The sequence below is a fragment of the Dendrobium catenatum genome, unplaced genomic scaffold (genome assembly GCF_001605985.2).
Source record: "Dendrobium catenatum unplaced genomic scaffold, ASM160598v2 fragScaff_scaffold_506, whole genome shotgun sequence".
Classification (NCBI taxonomy): Eukaryota; Viridiplantae; Streptophyta; class Magnoliopsida; order Asparagales; family Orchidaceae; genus Dendrobium; species Dendrobium catenatum.
This window is the reverse complement of record NW_021318968.1, coordinates 989,880-1,005,016: the sequence shown is the minus strand read 5'-3', so window position 1 is coordinate 1,005,016 and position 15,137 is coordinate 989,880. Positions and strand designations below refer to the sequence as shown.

Here is a 15,137-nt window from a genome sequence, read left to right as displayed (position 1 = left end):
AGTGTTATTACATATCTAGCTACACCGTGTTTGATTGGGGCAATCTTCTTTAAAATAGTCGCCATATGATGCACAATATTCCTCTTCAGCCTCTTGGCATCTTCTCCTTTAACATCTTACACAATGTATATCTAAAAAATGCTTTCTTATTTCAACCAAGCTAAGTGTCTTATTAAAAATAGTATTTTTTTTTGAATGCTCTCTCCATATATGAAAATTTTGAAGTTTTTGTCTTCACTAAGGTAGTTTTCTAATGACCTACTCTTTTTGTTCATCATATTGAATTCCTTATCGGGTGGGTACTCCAAACCTTACCCCAATGATCACAACAAATTTAAAAAATGCCAATTAATATTTCCTTGACTCCAATGTCAAACACAATGGAGCAACCCTATTTCTATAATCATCAAACATCCTTAATAACAACTAATGAAACAAGGCTTAGAAGAATTGACTAGCCTTAAATTGCCTAATAATTTTCACCATCATAACCCCAATTTTATATGTGACCCAAGCAATATAACTACTCTCTACATTTATAATTCGTGAAAATGGCTACATACATAGAAAACAAACTCAAATGAGTCAATCCTAAGAGAAATAATTATAGCAAAACAAAACAAAGTATGATTGAATCATGATCAAATCATATCCAAACATGATCGAATTATCTTTGAACTCACTTGAAATCATGACTGAATCTTGTGTGAACTATATTTGAAGCTTGTTTAAAACTTTGAACAAGGTTTGAGGATGTTTTTACCATATTTGGAGATGGTACAATTGTGGTTCGAAGATGATTTAATCATGGTTTGAATCATGATCGGGCCATGATCAAATCACGATCAAACCACGATCGAACCATCATTGAACATGATCAAACTAGATTCAAATTATGTTCAAACCATCTTTGAATCATGATGAGGCCTTGTGCTATAAGATGTTTAAACATTGTTTGAAACTTATTTGAAACTTTGAACATAGTTTGAAGATGGTTCAATCATTTTTTAATCATTATCAAAGATGAGTCAAGCATGATTCGAAGGTTGTTCTAGCAAGTTTGTTGCAGGTACTTTGATAACTAACACCATTTTAGTTTTTTGACTTAGAAATGAACAACACATTCAAAGCTAATTAACTAAACATATAATATAACGAGCCTTGAATACATGATGAATAGATAGACTATTTTCGTGAATGTTTGTGGGAGCCCAAACATACATGTTTTGTGATCACTCTATAAAGAGAAAGTGTTGTGAAGAGCATGGGTGTAGGAGTTAATATGATTGAAAGATTTTGTACTTATTATACTATACTTATTATATGAGGTTTTAGACTCCGATTTGTAATAAGCCCAAGAATTTAGATTAGAAATGAAGTTTTAGGCTTATTTCCCATAGGAAATAAAGATTTGACATATTTCCCTAATTGCAAGTAATATAATGCATATGATATCATATTTTCATAATATTTGATTTCTCTATTTATTATAAATTATAATGTATACTATATATATAAAGGGATTATTAATTAGTTTATTATCTCAAATTAAATTAAATAAAAATATATTATACTGTAAAATACTTGTTTTAAAATTTTTTATTGTGTGAATTTTTCAAATAAATTTTTTTGAACCAGAATTGTGAATGTTCTATTAGTTTTCAAACTACTTTTATTAAACAAGGATCATATTCTCCCAAGGATTTTTGCGTTGGCTCTAGGGTTTTAATGGCCTTTACGAAATTCCCCGTCTCCCAGCCGAATTCCTCCCAGACCGGCTGGGAGCTCAGGAGAAGAAACCTGAACAAGTGCTTTGCTTCGACGCTTGCAACCCCTTCGAGCTCCTTTTATTGCCAATTTCTCACTGCTAATCCCCAATATTATTATTCACCTGTTGCTTAAGTTTCTTTCCAGCGATGTCTTCATTGATCAAGAGAAAATCCGTAGATGGTGCGACTCCAGAGAATCCAATACCATATAAATCGCAGAGGAAGGACGAGCCGATGGTTATCGATGACGGTGTGACCTGCCTACACGATGTGTCTTACCCGGAGGGATATGTTGCGTCTCGCTCGGGGCCGACCCGCCCCACCGAAGGGAATTTGAAGCCTGCGAAGGAGTTCCCCTTCGTGCTCGATCCCTTCCAGTCCGAAGCAATTAGGTGCATTGAAAATGGCGAATCCGTAATGGTTAGAAGCTTCAGATTCTATATTCATTCTTCTTGAATTTTTTTACTTTTTAGTTTACTTGATAGATTAATCTTCAGCACCAATTACTCTTCTTTGGTTGTTTTTTTAAAGTCCGGCAAGTTGTCTCCTTTTTGCTTTCTTCTCGCGAGTGTAATCGTGCGATTGGTTCCTCGTTTTCAGCTTTGGTGCATGAAAAATCAAAATGGTTGGCCTTCACTCAAAGAAATCAAAATGGTCAGGTTCGCATGATTCCTCATTGTCAGCTTTAGTGCATGAAGAAACAATGTTTGTCTCCAGCTCTGCAGCCAAATTTTGAGAAGCTGATCAGAGCCTGGAATCGAACAGTTCCTGACCATTTTTCTCATGTTTCTTGTGATTGAAGGCTGACCATTTTTCTCAATCAAATATTCTGATAAGAAAATACCAAAAAAGTGCATTTCCTCAATGCAAAAGCTAGGTCTACTTTGTTTTTTCTCTTGTAGGCATATCAGATATGAGAGAAATCTCCCATTTACATCCAGTGATAGTGTAACGGAGCTCAATGGCTACAACAATAAACCTTCTTCCCAATTCCTCCGTTTAACTTTAATTCAAAATCCAGGAGATCCTCTAATGGGAACAAGATTTATTGTGGAAGTTGTTGAGCTTTGTTATGCTCGGTGAAATTTTTTAAAAGGACCAAATAATATATGTAATTAAGGAAAAAAGCCATAATACAACAACAACAACAACAACAAGCCTTTATCCCACTATGTGGGGTCGGCTACATGAATATTATTACTATATTTTATATTATATTAAAAAATAATATGTGAGATTATTTTTCATATTTATTATACGAGAAATGATTTCACGTATTTGCTCTTAATATTTTAATTACTCTTGCTTTTTTCCACTAATTTTAATTTATATTATCCTTCTCTTAAGAAATATATAAATCAATAATTTTTAAAATTTGTTTTTCTTAGAAAACCAAATTTTGTTTTTATAAGAAAATGCATTTTCTATAGAGAAAGCAAAATGGTTTTTTGTTTTGTTAGAAATCCAAAATTGGTTTTGAATTTTTTATGGAAATCGCAATATTGATTTTGGTTTTCTTAGAAAACCAAAAATTCTACACAAATGCTAATTCCTTTTGGTATTTTTGATAATTTATAATTTTTAACGTAATTACATCTTTTATCCTTAAGTACATAGCAATAATGAGCATTTAAAAAAATTGTCGTTATGCCATCAATGGATAGAAATGTGGATTTCTCTCAACTCTCTGAAGTCTACAAGGCGAACTGTTAGGTAGACCTAGCTTCTGCATTATGGGGATTCATTTCCTTGGCAAGTTTTGGCTAGAATCTTTGGATTGAAAAAAATTGTCATCCTTCAGTTATAATAGACATTTGGAAGAGGCCAAGTACTATTTGTGATGTGATACAACCAGGAGTTAGCGAGAAATTAAGAAGAGCAATTTTTGAAAGCTTTCCAATATAAAGTTATTGTTCACAACAAAGAAAGATTCTAGGAATTCGTAGTTTGAAACTTTCTTAGGCAAAGAAGAACACGTTAGATTAAACAATATAATTTGATCAAACTTCAAAGACAAAGGTAAATTTTATGAGTGCATAACAAAATCTACAATTTAATAATGAGAGGTTTCACTTTGAGGACCTTCTCACTCAGTCACTTGTGGGGTTAGCGGAAGAAGATACCCCACACCAAACAAGAGATCACCATTAGGAAGAAGAAGCCTAAGATCTTCGATGATGGAAAGGTAACCAACGACGAATGGATTGGTGGACGTCCCACAATTGACCACGATCCGATTAGGAGGTGCTCCTAAATTGCCGGTGCCAACGTGAAGGTGATGCGGTCGATGTAGTCTTCCACGAAATTGTCGATGTTCAAGTTCAAATCGAAGAAGGTAGATCGAAGAATATCCTTCCTTCCTTGATTGTCATATATGAACTCGAGATCAATGTCGGGATCAGCCACGCACTAGTGAGCCATGAGAAGAGATATGTTTGACTTCCCTTCTTGCAAGAGAGCTCATGAGATTTGGGGGAATTCCAAGAGGGTGGACAAACAAGAGGGCCAGCCAAGTATGGAGGGAATTAGGGTTTGTGGGGTCTAGGTTTGGGGTTATGGAAAGAGCATTAAATCTGAAATTAATTTCATATTTAATTAAATGAGGAGGGAAAAGAATTTGAAATTCAAATTCAAATTCAAATATGGGTTAGGGGAATTAGGCTTATTAAATCTCTTTAAAATTAATTCAATTAAGAGAATTAAATTAGGGTGTAGGGAAGGATTATAATTCAAATTTTGAATTCGAAAATTTGGAGCATTGGGAGGGCCGGCAGCATAGAGAGAATAAGGGGGAGATTGGGAAGGGTTTAATAGTTTTCTAATGCACTCCTATTAATTAGGGATGAAATAGGAATGACCAATCTAATTTAAAATTAAATTAGATCCCAATTTATAAACTTTTCTAATTCAGCTTTCTTAGTTTAGGAAAGTATTTAAAATTCGAAATTTGAATTTCAAATTATTTAGATCTTTCCAAACCAATTAGGCTATTTTAGGTAGGTGTTAATGATGATTGATTTTTTCATCCAAGGGGAAATAGGAAGGGGGTGGTCGGCGGTGGGGCTAGGGCTAGCTAGGCTGGCTGTTTGGGGGTGAAGGTGGGGTGGCCGTTGGCGGGTGGATGGGGTGAGGGGTGGCCGGCGTCTTAGAGGGGCATTGGGGAAAAAGGCCGGCCGGTGGAGGAGGTGGGTTGGATTGGCCGGCGGTGGTGGGAGGGAAGATAAGGTGGCCGGTGATAGGGAAAGGAAAACGAAGAAAATATTACGAATACTAACTGCGAGTCCCGGAATCCACCGGTGGCTGACGGGTGATGCAAGACCCTCTCGTAGGGTTTCTCCTCTCAAGAACTCACAAAGAGATCAACAAGACAAAAAAATTGAAATTTCATTCATAATCATCATTGACCTCATAAGAGGGAAAAGAGGGCTATAAATAGGCCCCATACAAGAAAAAAAGAAAAGGCCAATACATGCATCTAGTCCCTCAAGTGAGTGTAAAAATGGAAAAGAACACTAAAATCATAAAATTACAATACATCAATTAGAAATAAAACATGCGAACGTAGCCGTAGATCTTCGATGTCTCCTCGCGCTAGAATATCCTGTAGATGTCCTCATCAATTTGGTTCCAAGCTTTATTACTCAAAAGAAAGCTTATATTGAAAAAACATTACTGAGGAACGACTTCCCTGAAGTTGCTGTTGAGTTGGAGCCAATATATGATAAGACAAACATTGATTTTTCATGCAAAAAAGCTTAAAATGGAGGACCAAAAATAGATGATTTGCCATGTATAAAAGTTGAAAATGAGAAGAATAAAAGCTAGAGACGTTCGAAAACTCCATATAAATCTAGTGAGAACCATGGGTTAGAAAAGATGGAGGGTTACAAGGGCAATCCAACAGCAAGGTTGGATTTCATGGCAAACATTCTTTGCAAATTAAATCATCAAATATAGTTCAAAATAGTGAGAGTGAGGCCATTGCCTATCGTAGTGATAGCAATCAATAGGACAAAAAAGCAATGAAGTTTCCATCATGAGTCACCAAAATGAAGATGGAAATAAGAAGAAATTAGTAACATATATCACAAAATCAGTTGATATCCATGAAGAATCAAGATTCATATCTTCTTTTGTATCTAAGATCTAGAAATCCATATGAAAAGAAAACTAACCACTTCAAAATTGCACGAAGATTAACTTACGATCAAATGATAGAAAAAGCTAGCTTTAGGACCACACATTTGTTGATTAGTTCTAGTTCAATTCAAAGAGGACAGAAACCATCTTTAGCAATAAAATATCATCATTTTATGAGAAGGTGGGCTTTCAAAAGCTGCTTGCACTTTATCAATACCGCCATAATGCAATTCTTTGTGAGCATCAAAACTCCCATGTAGTCATATCTAGACACCAGCAACGATTCTTAACTATATTTTTAGTTATGCGGATTGCTAAGATTTTCCTCTTGTCCTATATGATTCTGATCAAACTCTAAAAGTTACATTACAGGCATCCACAAGTGAACCAAAATGTACTTTTGTGAACCCAGTAAAATCCCAAAGCTTCTTACTCTAGAATTCTTTCTCTCTATTCTTTCTATTATGGGTCTTTTATGTTTTATAAGCAAGGTTTTGGTATTGCTCAAGGAAAAATTTTGGATCCAACACTAGTAGACTTTAGATCTTTGTTATAGAATATATTAAATCCCCATTAAATAAAAATATTGTTTAATTTTGAAACGAGATAGCCTATGCTATGATATTTGTTGTTCATTATACTTTGTCTTTTTTATTTTGTTCAAATGCACCATATTTGTTATCTTAAGAGAGCAAAAAATTCTAAAAATTTCTTGTTTTAGTTAGTGTCTTGTAGTCATGAACATTTAACAGTTTATTTTATGTGCTCATACCAATAGCCAACATGGTTGAGTCTCACTTGATTTTCTTGCTGAGCATATTTGAGGTCTAATCCATAAGGTGGAAAAGTGAAAATATAACAGACTCATCCTTGGAAGCGATAATCCTAGCCATTCACTCGTCGTGAGGGTTTGAGTATGTGGGGGACACAGTTGAGTGGTTGAAATAGTTTTATTTGAGGTGATGGTTGAAAGAAAGGTTGGTTAAGTGTTTAAACAATGGCTTGCTCTTAGTCTCCCATTGGGGATTTGGATTTAGGTTTTTATGATTGAAGATTCTAGTCATGGAACCACTTGGGAATGTTAATGTAATGTCTTTAGATGCAATTTGGAGTATTTGATGAAATTCCAAGTGGTTTAGTGGCCAAAAATTGGGGAACAACAAAGATTTGGTCAAAGTGATATAGTTTGGATAGATTTGACTAGTCTTGAAATATTGAGTTGTTTGTATGGCTTAGATGTGTATTTAGGGGTCGAAAAGTCTATAGAATGTTAAAGTAATGTATCGAGGTTGCATCTTGAGTAGATGGAAATCCAAGATATTTTAAGGAAGATGGAGGAGAAAAAAATCAAAACTAGGTCGAGAGAACCCTAGTTATGGTTGCCGGCTTCAAGAAAGGTTTCGTGATATTTTATGGCTGTAGGATCTGCGGACATGTTTTGGGATGATGCTATGAAAGATTGGTAGATAGACTATCAAGTATATGAAAGATATCTGTCTTTTACTAAGAATAAACCAAAAGAGGGAGGAGCGGCCACCAAACTCTTAATCCTAGAGGTTTCACTCTTCCGTTTTTCTCAAAATATCAAAACAACCTTTTGCATTTACTCTAGTAATATTTAAGCTATTATATCAGGTTGTACAATTAAAAAAAAAATTATGGATGAAGGAAAAATCAAATCTAATGATGCAAAAAAAAAAAAAAAAAAAAAAAAATTAAATGATGAAAAAAAAAAAAAAAAAAAAAAAAAAAAAAAAAAAAAAAAAAAATCTAATGATGCAAATAAGAAAGTGGGGTGAAGCCACTTCAAGAGTCTCTCCCCACATGGGTTGATTGGCCTAAACACTTCCTAATTAAGCCTAAGGCCCTAAACTTATTTAAAATAACAGCTAAATATCTTTGAAGTGTTCCATATAAAAATTATGAATTAAAGGTTGAAAATTAAAAAATTTTGGACTAATATTTTGAGTTTATAGTTTTAATTTTTATTACAAATTTTTTGAGTTCTATATCAAGGCTCTTTATTGATGCTTGTCTTGATCCCATGTTGAGCCCTTGATCTTGATATTTTCATGGCGCTTTCAGAATTAACGTGATATTCTACATAAAAAACACTTCATATCATTGAAATTTTTGATTCTTCTTATGATGTCAAATAACTGGTTTCTGTCTATTACAGTGCTTTATTTTTTGTTATTTTTTTGACAGGTATCTGCACATACATCAGCTGGAAAAACTGTTGTTGCTTTATATGCTATCGCCATGTCACTGAGAAATCAGCAAAGGGTTATTTACACCTCTCCAATCAAGGCTCTAAGCAACCAGAAATACAGGGAGTTTAAGGAGGAGTTTTCAGATGTTGGCCTCATGACCGGTGATGTGACCATTGAGCCCAACGCCTCTTGCCTGGTAGGTTAACAAATTTCCTTTTTTTCTCATAAGGTACCACAAAACTGGTACTTCTGAAACTCCCAGACTAGAACACCAAGCAAGATTCACAACTCATCATAGCAGAAGTCTGATTCTTGATGTAAAAACTACATTATTTATTTAGTTATTAATTTTTTATATAAAATATTTAGGTGATGACCACTGAGATTTGGAGAAGCATGCAGTACAAAGGGTCAGAGGTAATGCGGGAAGTGGCCTGGATCATATTTGATGAAGTGCATTATATGCGAGATAGGGAAAGAGGTGTTGTGTGGGAAGAAAGTATTGTTATGGCTCCCAAGAACTCACGTTTCGTTTTCCTTTCAGCTACAGTCCCTAATGCTAAGGAATTTGCTGATTGGGTGGCTAAGGTTCTTCATTCTAGTCTGCTAGTTTGTTTCTATTTATCCTAAATGATTTCTGTGGAATCTTACGTGTTTTTATGAAAAAAGTTGTTGCCCGAAACTTTTGAATTCCACCGTTGTGTGAACATGCAGTATGCTTAAAGTTGCATGTTTGCTTATTTGTGAAGCTTTGTATTTCTTTGTTTTATTTGTAAAATTTGCTCACTCCTTTTATCTGTTGAATATCAGATTCATCATCAGCCTTGTCACATAGTTTACACAGATTATCGACCAACTCCCCTTCAACATTACATTTTCCCTTCCGGTGGTGATGGTTTATATTTGGTGGTCGATGAGAAAGGAAAGTTTCGTGAGGATAGTTTTCAGAAAGCTTTGAATGCCCTCGTTCCTGCTAAAGATGGAAATAGAAAAAGGGATTTTGGGAAACTGCAGAAGGCATTGCTGGAAGGAAAACCCAGTGAGGAAAGTGACATTTTTAAGCTGGTGAAAATGTTAATTCAGCGCCAGTATGATCCTGTTATACTATTCAGCTTTAGCAAGAGGGAATGTGAATTTCTTGCAATGCAGGTAAAATTAGAACATTTGTAGTTTAATTTTTTTTTTAAGGGTTCTGCCTTGCTGATGAATTGGACTGAAGGTCCTGATTATGTCTCTTTAAATTCTCATATCATATGCTATTTGGTATGAAAAATCAAAACCTGTAATTTGGTTTGGTGGTAGATTCAAAGATTTCTGTTGTCTAATATAACCTGAAAGCCTTCATTATGTCATTTGATTTTGTGGATTGAGGAAAACAATGTTGTTCAATTGCCAAAATTATCTCTGCCTATAGGTTCTGCATATTTGTTTTTTAAGTTGGAAGGAAATGAATGTTTTGATCAATATGATACATGTAAGGAACTAGGGAAAATGTTAGAAAAATCAAGAGGAAGTTGCAGCTTCTGTTCTAGAATGAAATTTGCAGAACATTTATCTTCTGCACTATTGTATAATCGTTTGTTGCAGATTTTAGGGTTGGATTCTAAGGGTCTTCATTCAATTTAAGTTTTGTCCTTGCTGTTTTTATATTATTTGCTATGATTCGATGTATTATTTTAGGGCTTACAAGTCACTAACTATTTCCTTAACGCCACTTGAGGGCCATTTCCTATTGTTGGGCCACTCTTTAGAGTAAAGGGTTGAGTTCTTGCTGTATAATGTGCCGCCAACCCTAGGCCTTGTGCCCCCTTTCAGATCTGTGTCTGATCCATCCTTAGCATGTAGGTCTCTCTTCCAAGATTTATGTATGGAGTGGAATTCAACTTCCTTGTTTTGTGCATAGGATGCCTTTGCTATGTAATTGGGTTCTTTATTCCCTTTGTTCGTTTCACTGTTGATTTCTTTCTTCTTCATTCTCCACTATTCCGGAATCTGTATCCAAAATGCTATGCATCCTAGAATATCAGATTGACTTGTTATTGACGGCATAATGCTCTTGTATTTGACCATTGAGGAGTTCATATATTTGACATAAAGCAAGTGATCGGGAACTTAATTTTTTAGTCTTCATGTTTATGGTGCTTTATATGAATATCTGGATTTTGTGAGAAATTTTTTTAATCACTTCTGAAATTTAGGCCATTGCAGTTTATTAGCAGTTTATATAATTTATGTTTTCCCCTAGTCCGCCCATGCATCTGGTGCAAAGTTTTGACATATCAACTGAATATAGACACTGTTTGGGAAAAATGATGAATTAAACTAAGTTAGATGCTCCGAGACCTTGTTATTTTTATACTCTTATATGTAATATTATATTAGAGCTGTGGTATGGAATTCACCTCGTTTTTGTTGCTTATATCTTTGTTTTTAGATGGCAAAAATGGATTTGAATGATGACCAGGAGAAAACTAATATAGAAACCATCTTTTGGAGTGCAATGGATTTGCTATCTGATGATGAAAAGAAGCTTCCCCAGGCAAGTTTATCTGATTGAGTATGAATGCTCCTTTTTTGGAGTTGTGTTTTCCCTTTACTTCTCTTCACTTTTAATTCCAATTTTTGAGTTCCAATTAAATTTATTTAGCATAATGATAGCTGTTGCAGAAAAAAACATACAGAATTTTGAATCATGCAGGTTTTTTCTGTCATTGAATGAAACAATTACAACAGTTACTATGTGTTTTTTTTTTTTTGCTTGGTGAAAAAATTGCTCTCTTGAATCTGCTTATATCTTGAATTTCTAGTCATTGTAAAAAGTTAAGGCCATTTATAGTCAAATAAAAGCATATATTTAGTTCTCAATGACATTATATTATATTAACAGCATTTATGCATCACTTCTTAAACATACATAGTTATAATGAAATACTTTTGATGAGGTGGGCTAAAGGTTCATATTGTATAACGGGAAGGCATTATATTGCAGATAATAATATGATGTAGAAAAATTGTGAAAAGAAAATGTTTATACCGTGAATACGGGGCAAATGTTATGCTTTTATCCTTTTAACTAAACTAGAGATAATATATATTATAATTTGACATGACAATAGTGATACTTAGCACCCTAACCTTTTTGGTTCTTTTAAGTTACTGTAGCACTTCTTGGAAAGATCAATAGCCCTATTGGCAGTTCATGTTATTTACACAGATTTTAAAGGAAAACATTCAAAAGTTTTAGCGGCATTGCGTAATTGCATTGCATAAAATGAGGAAGTTCAATTAAAGCATAGCTCACGTTGAATTAATGGAATTGAAGCACCTCTTTGATGTTCGCAGTATCAAATTATATAAAAGATCATTGATATAAGGAATCGTTATAACAAATATTATCACACCTAAGATATATTATTAGAATCATATCTTTTCCTCTTCTCATGGAAACCAGACCAACAAGGCATTGCTGGAGTGATGCTAAGACATTCATGACATATGACTTAAAATAAATGATGCCATCAAAATATGAGTACTTCCAATAAATGTACGTCCAAGAGCAAATGCCTTAGCTAAGGGGTTGGTGAACCTCACTTATTATCTCATAGCTTGCAAAAACTCGAGCTTCACTTGTTTTGTTCCGCCATTTTAAGCATTCATCTATCACTTAGAACTTCTGCGGCATCATATTTTTGAGGATTTTTGGATCAAATCTTGATTGTGTAGAGCCATTGGGTGGGCGAGCCACTCCTTTCCAATTGAAGTAGTGCTTGGCGAGCTTGCTTTAAAGTGTTCGGTTATGTTGGATCTGCATATGTTGCTGGGTTTTGTAAGTCTTAGGCGGTGGTGTGAATGGGTTGTGTGCAAGTGGCTTAAAGTTATTGAGTAAAGAAGCTGAGCCTGTATGAATCTCAGCAGTCCAGGCTGGTCTCCACATTGTATGTCCGGGTAAAGAACATTTAGCTAAGCGTACATGCAAGTCATAGCTCTCTTAGGACCTCATTTGTGTCTGAGAACCTGGTTGAGCTACTGTATGAGCATTATAATGCTGTAGATGTCATTATTGTGAAATTCTTTGGCACCCTTGCGGAAACCAACAGTAGTTGTGGGGACGAATATGAGGTTTCAGTTTATTGGGAGGGCCGTATGGAATTTGAAATGGTCAAGGGTGGGTTAATGATGATTTCAAGATGATTTTTATTAAAGATATTCTGTAATAAATGTTGAAAATATGAGGCCACAAGTTGCTCTAGATGAAAACAATTGCTTCTTCTAGTTTCTTCCTAAACAAAAAAATTGGGGAAAAGTATTTTTTAAGATATTTGACTATTATGCAAATTATTGTAGAAAATTGTTACAGTTGCGCACAAAATAAGTAGATTCACATAGTTGGGATATGGATTGGGAAGAAAAAAACGTGTTATAGCATAAAAATACTGGAACAGTTTGGGAAGTTCAGTAGCAAATTTAGGATTGATGTGGTAGTATTGTATTTTTTTTATGCTATGTAGTTTGGTTAGAAATAAACAAATCCCCACTCATACAAAGATGAATCAGCTACCTATTAGTCATAGGGTTTAGGGCCAATATTGTCAGTCCATGTATCAAAACTTGGGGTTTAGGGAGATACATCCATTTGGCAGACATTTATGTTTTTATGCTAAATCCTTACCTACCTCTTCAAGGATGACATAATCAAGATTGGCTGGAGTGCTTCTATATACATGAATATTTCTTTTATGTTTGAACTAGTAATTTTGAAGGTGTGGACATCCACTATGGACATTAAAGTGGTAAAAATTCTTGAGGACGAGTTGGAGGAGGTGGACTAGGAATGTTGAGAGAAGAGAGAGACTAATGATTCATTCTTTGCTTTCTAGGCATCTACCACAATCACATTTGGCTGCAACTTTTTTGTCGCTTTTCAAAGATATTTATGTTGTCAAGAAACTTTCTATTACTAGATCTACTAGAGTCTGATCTTTGTAAGGAAGCTATTATCCGACTTTTTCAAAAGAAAATAGTTTAATATAGTCACAATAATTTTAAAAAAATTACTTTCCCTCAACAGCTACATAATAGTTTTTACAGAGTTGCAGGCACTCCAAACATACCCTAAGTTTAGTGAAGCTTGAGGAGTTGGATATTGAATTCTATTGCTAAATATGTTATTGTGATTTTTATTAGTGTTTCAGTGAAGATGTTGAAAGAAGGTGTTATGATTTTGTCAAATTTAGATTTATAGATGTGTTAGCAAAAGTGAATCAATCAAAAGAAAATAATGTTGGAGTTGAGGCAGAGATGCTAGCTTTGGATGTAGAAAATAAGGTTGAGCATGTGGATGTTGGAAGATGTTTGTGGAATTATTTGATAGAATGGAGGAGCATTTGTCCAAAGCCATATAAAGTTGATGCCATAGCTTCTTTCTATTGGCTATTGATGGCAAACTCTCTTTAAATGGACTATATCCTACAACCTTATAAGAATTAAAAGATAAGCATTAAGTTGTTATAGACTTCGAAAGAGCTTCATGACACTAAGAGTTGACAACAGATCACGTTGCCCTAATGGAGCGAGAAATGATCGTGTTGTATATGAGTACGAGAATTTGCGGAAGATAGATTAAATATGTATTCCAGAGATTTCTCTTGAATGACAAGGGATGCTAAAATATGGTTTATTTAATTTTGAAGGATTTGGTTACCCATGAGCTCAATGCTGCATGGATGTTACATTCAAGAGGCTCAAGAAACTCTCCATTTAGGATGTTTAGTTCATATTCTTGATTCAACATCGATGAATTTTAAGTCGCTTTCTTAAGCAATAAGTGAACGACTCAATGAGGGTCAACAACATGCAAGAAAACCACAAATAAGTATGACAATGTCATTAGTAACGATTTAAAAATGTTGGTTTTATAGACTATGAAGATTTCCCAACAATAGAGAAATCAACTCGACATCAACCTTGAAGATGTGGGTAAAGGAGTTATCATGAGAGAGGAAGTGGACTTATATTTCCTTGAATACGTAGGGGAAATTTCGAAGGGATAAGTGCTATAATGCTAGGTAGATATCCTCCTAAATGCCAGATGAGTGGAGACTGAGTGTGTTAATTCATATTTTTAAGAATAAAGGTGATGCACAAGATTGTGCGAATTATAGAGAAATTAAATTAATGTGTCATACTTTAAAACTATGGGAGCGAGTTATGGAGCATAGGTTGCGGCGTGATTCTAATGTTTCTCAAAATCAATTTGGATTTATGCCGGGTAGGTCGACTATAGAAGCCATACATTTATTAAGAGGTTTGATGGAGAAATATAGAGAAAATAAGGAGGATCTACATATGATATTTAGATTTAGAAAAAGCATATGATAAAGTTCCAAGAGAAGTGCTATGGAGAGTTCTTGAAAAGAAAGGAGTTAATAACACTTATATTCAAATCATTAAATATATGTATGCAGGAGCTATTACTTGTGTTCAAACACAAGGTGATTTGATCAAGTATTTCCCTATTTCGGTTGGGTTACATCAAGGATCAGCCTTAAGCCCATATCTTTTTTGCTTTAGTCATGGATGTTCTCACTAGATATTTGCAAGAGGATGTACCTTGGTGTATGCTTTTTGCTGATGATATTCTTCTTGTTGATAAGACTAGAGAGGGAGTTGAAGCTAAACTTGAATTATGGAGGTTAACCTTAGAGTCTAAAGGTTTTCACTTGAGTAGATCTAAAACATAATATATGAAGTGTAATTTTAGTAGTAATAGACCTAGTGAGGGGATTGTGACTTTGGGCGATCAAGTCATTAATAAGAGTACACATTTAGATATCTTGGATCTATTATTCAGAGTGATGGTAAAATAGATGGGGATATTATCAACATAATTCAAGTTGGATGGTTGAAGTGGATGAATGCATCGGGCTTGTTGTGTGATAGAAAAGTATCCCTCAAACTTAAGGAAAATTTCTATAAGATGGTGGTGAGGCCTGCAATGCTTTATGGTGCCAAATGT

At 34.5% G+C, this 15,137-nt stretch overlaps 1 protein-coding gene across 2 annotated transcripts in view; it reads left to right on the top strand.

Moving 5' to 3' along the window:
* Window positions 1-1,755: 1,755 nt before the first annotated feature.
* LOC110107726 (DExH-box ATP-dependent RNA helicase DExH9) overlaps window positions 1,756-15,137 on the top strand; it is a 27,759-nt gene continuing 14,377 nt past the window's right edge. The window contains exons 1-5 of one of the 2 annotated variants that reach the window (XM_020838082.2): window positions 1,756-2,189; window positions 8,118-8,318; window positions 8,492-8,710; window positions 8,933-9,271; window positions 10,557-10,661. In XM_020838082.2, the coding sequence (XP_020693741.1) occupies window positions 1,917-2,189; window positions 8,118-8,318; window positions 8,492-8,710; window positions 8,933-9,271; window positions 10,557-10,661 (1,137 nt within the window). In that variant the 5' untranslated portion in view covers window positions 1,756-1,916. The remainder of the gene's footprint in view (window positions 2,190-8,117; window positions 8,319-8,491; window positions 8,711-8,932; window positions 9,272-10,556; window positions 10,662-15,137) is intronic. The other variant, XM_020838081.2, reaches the window with a different exon arrangement.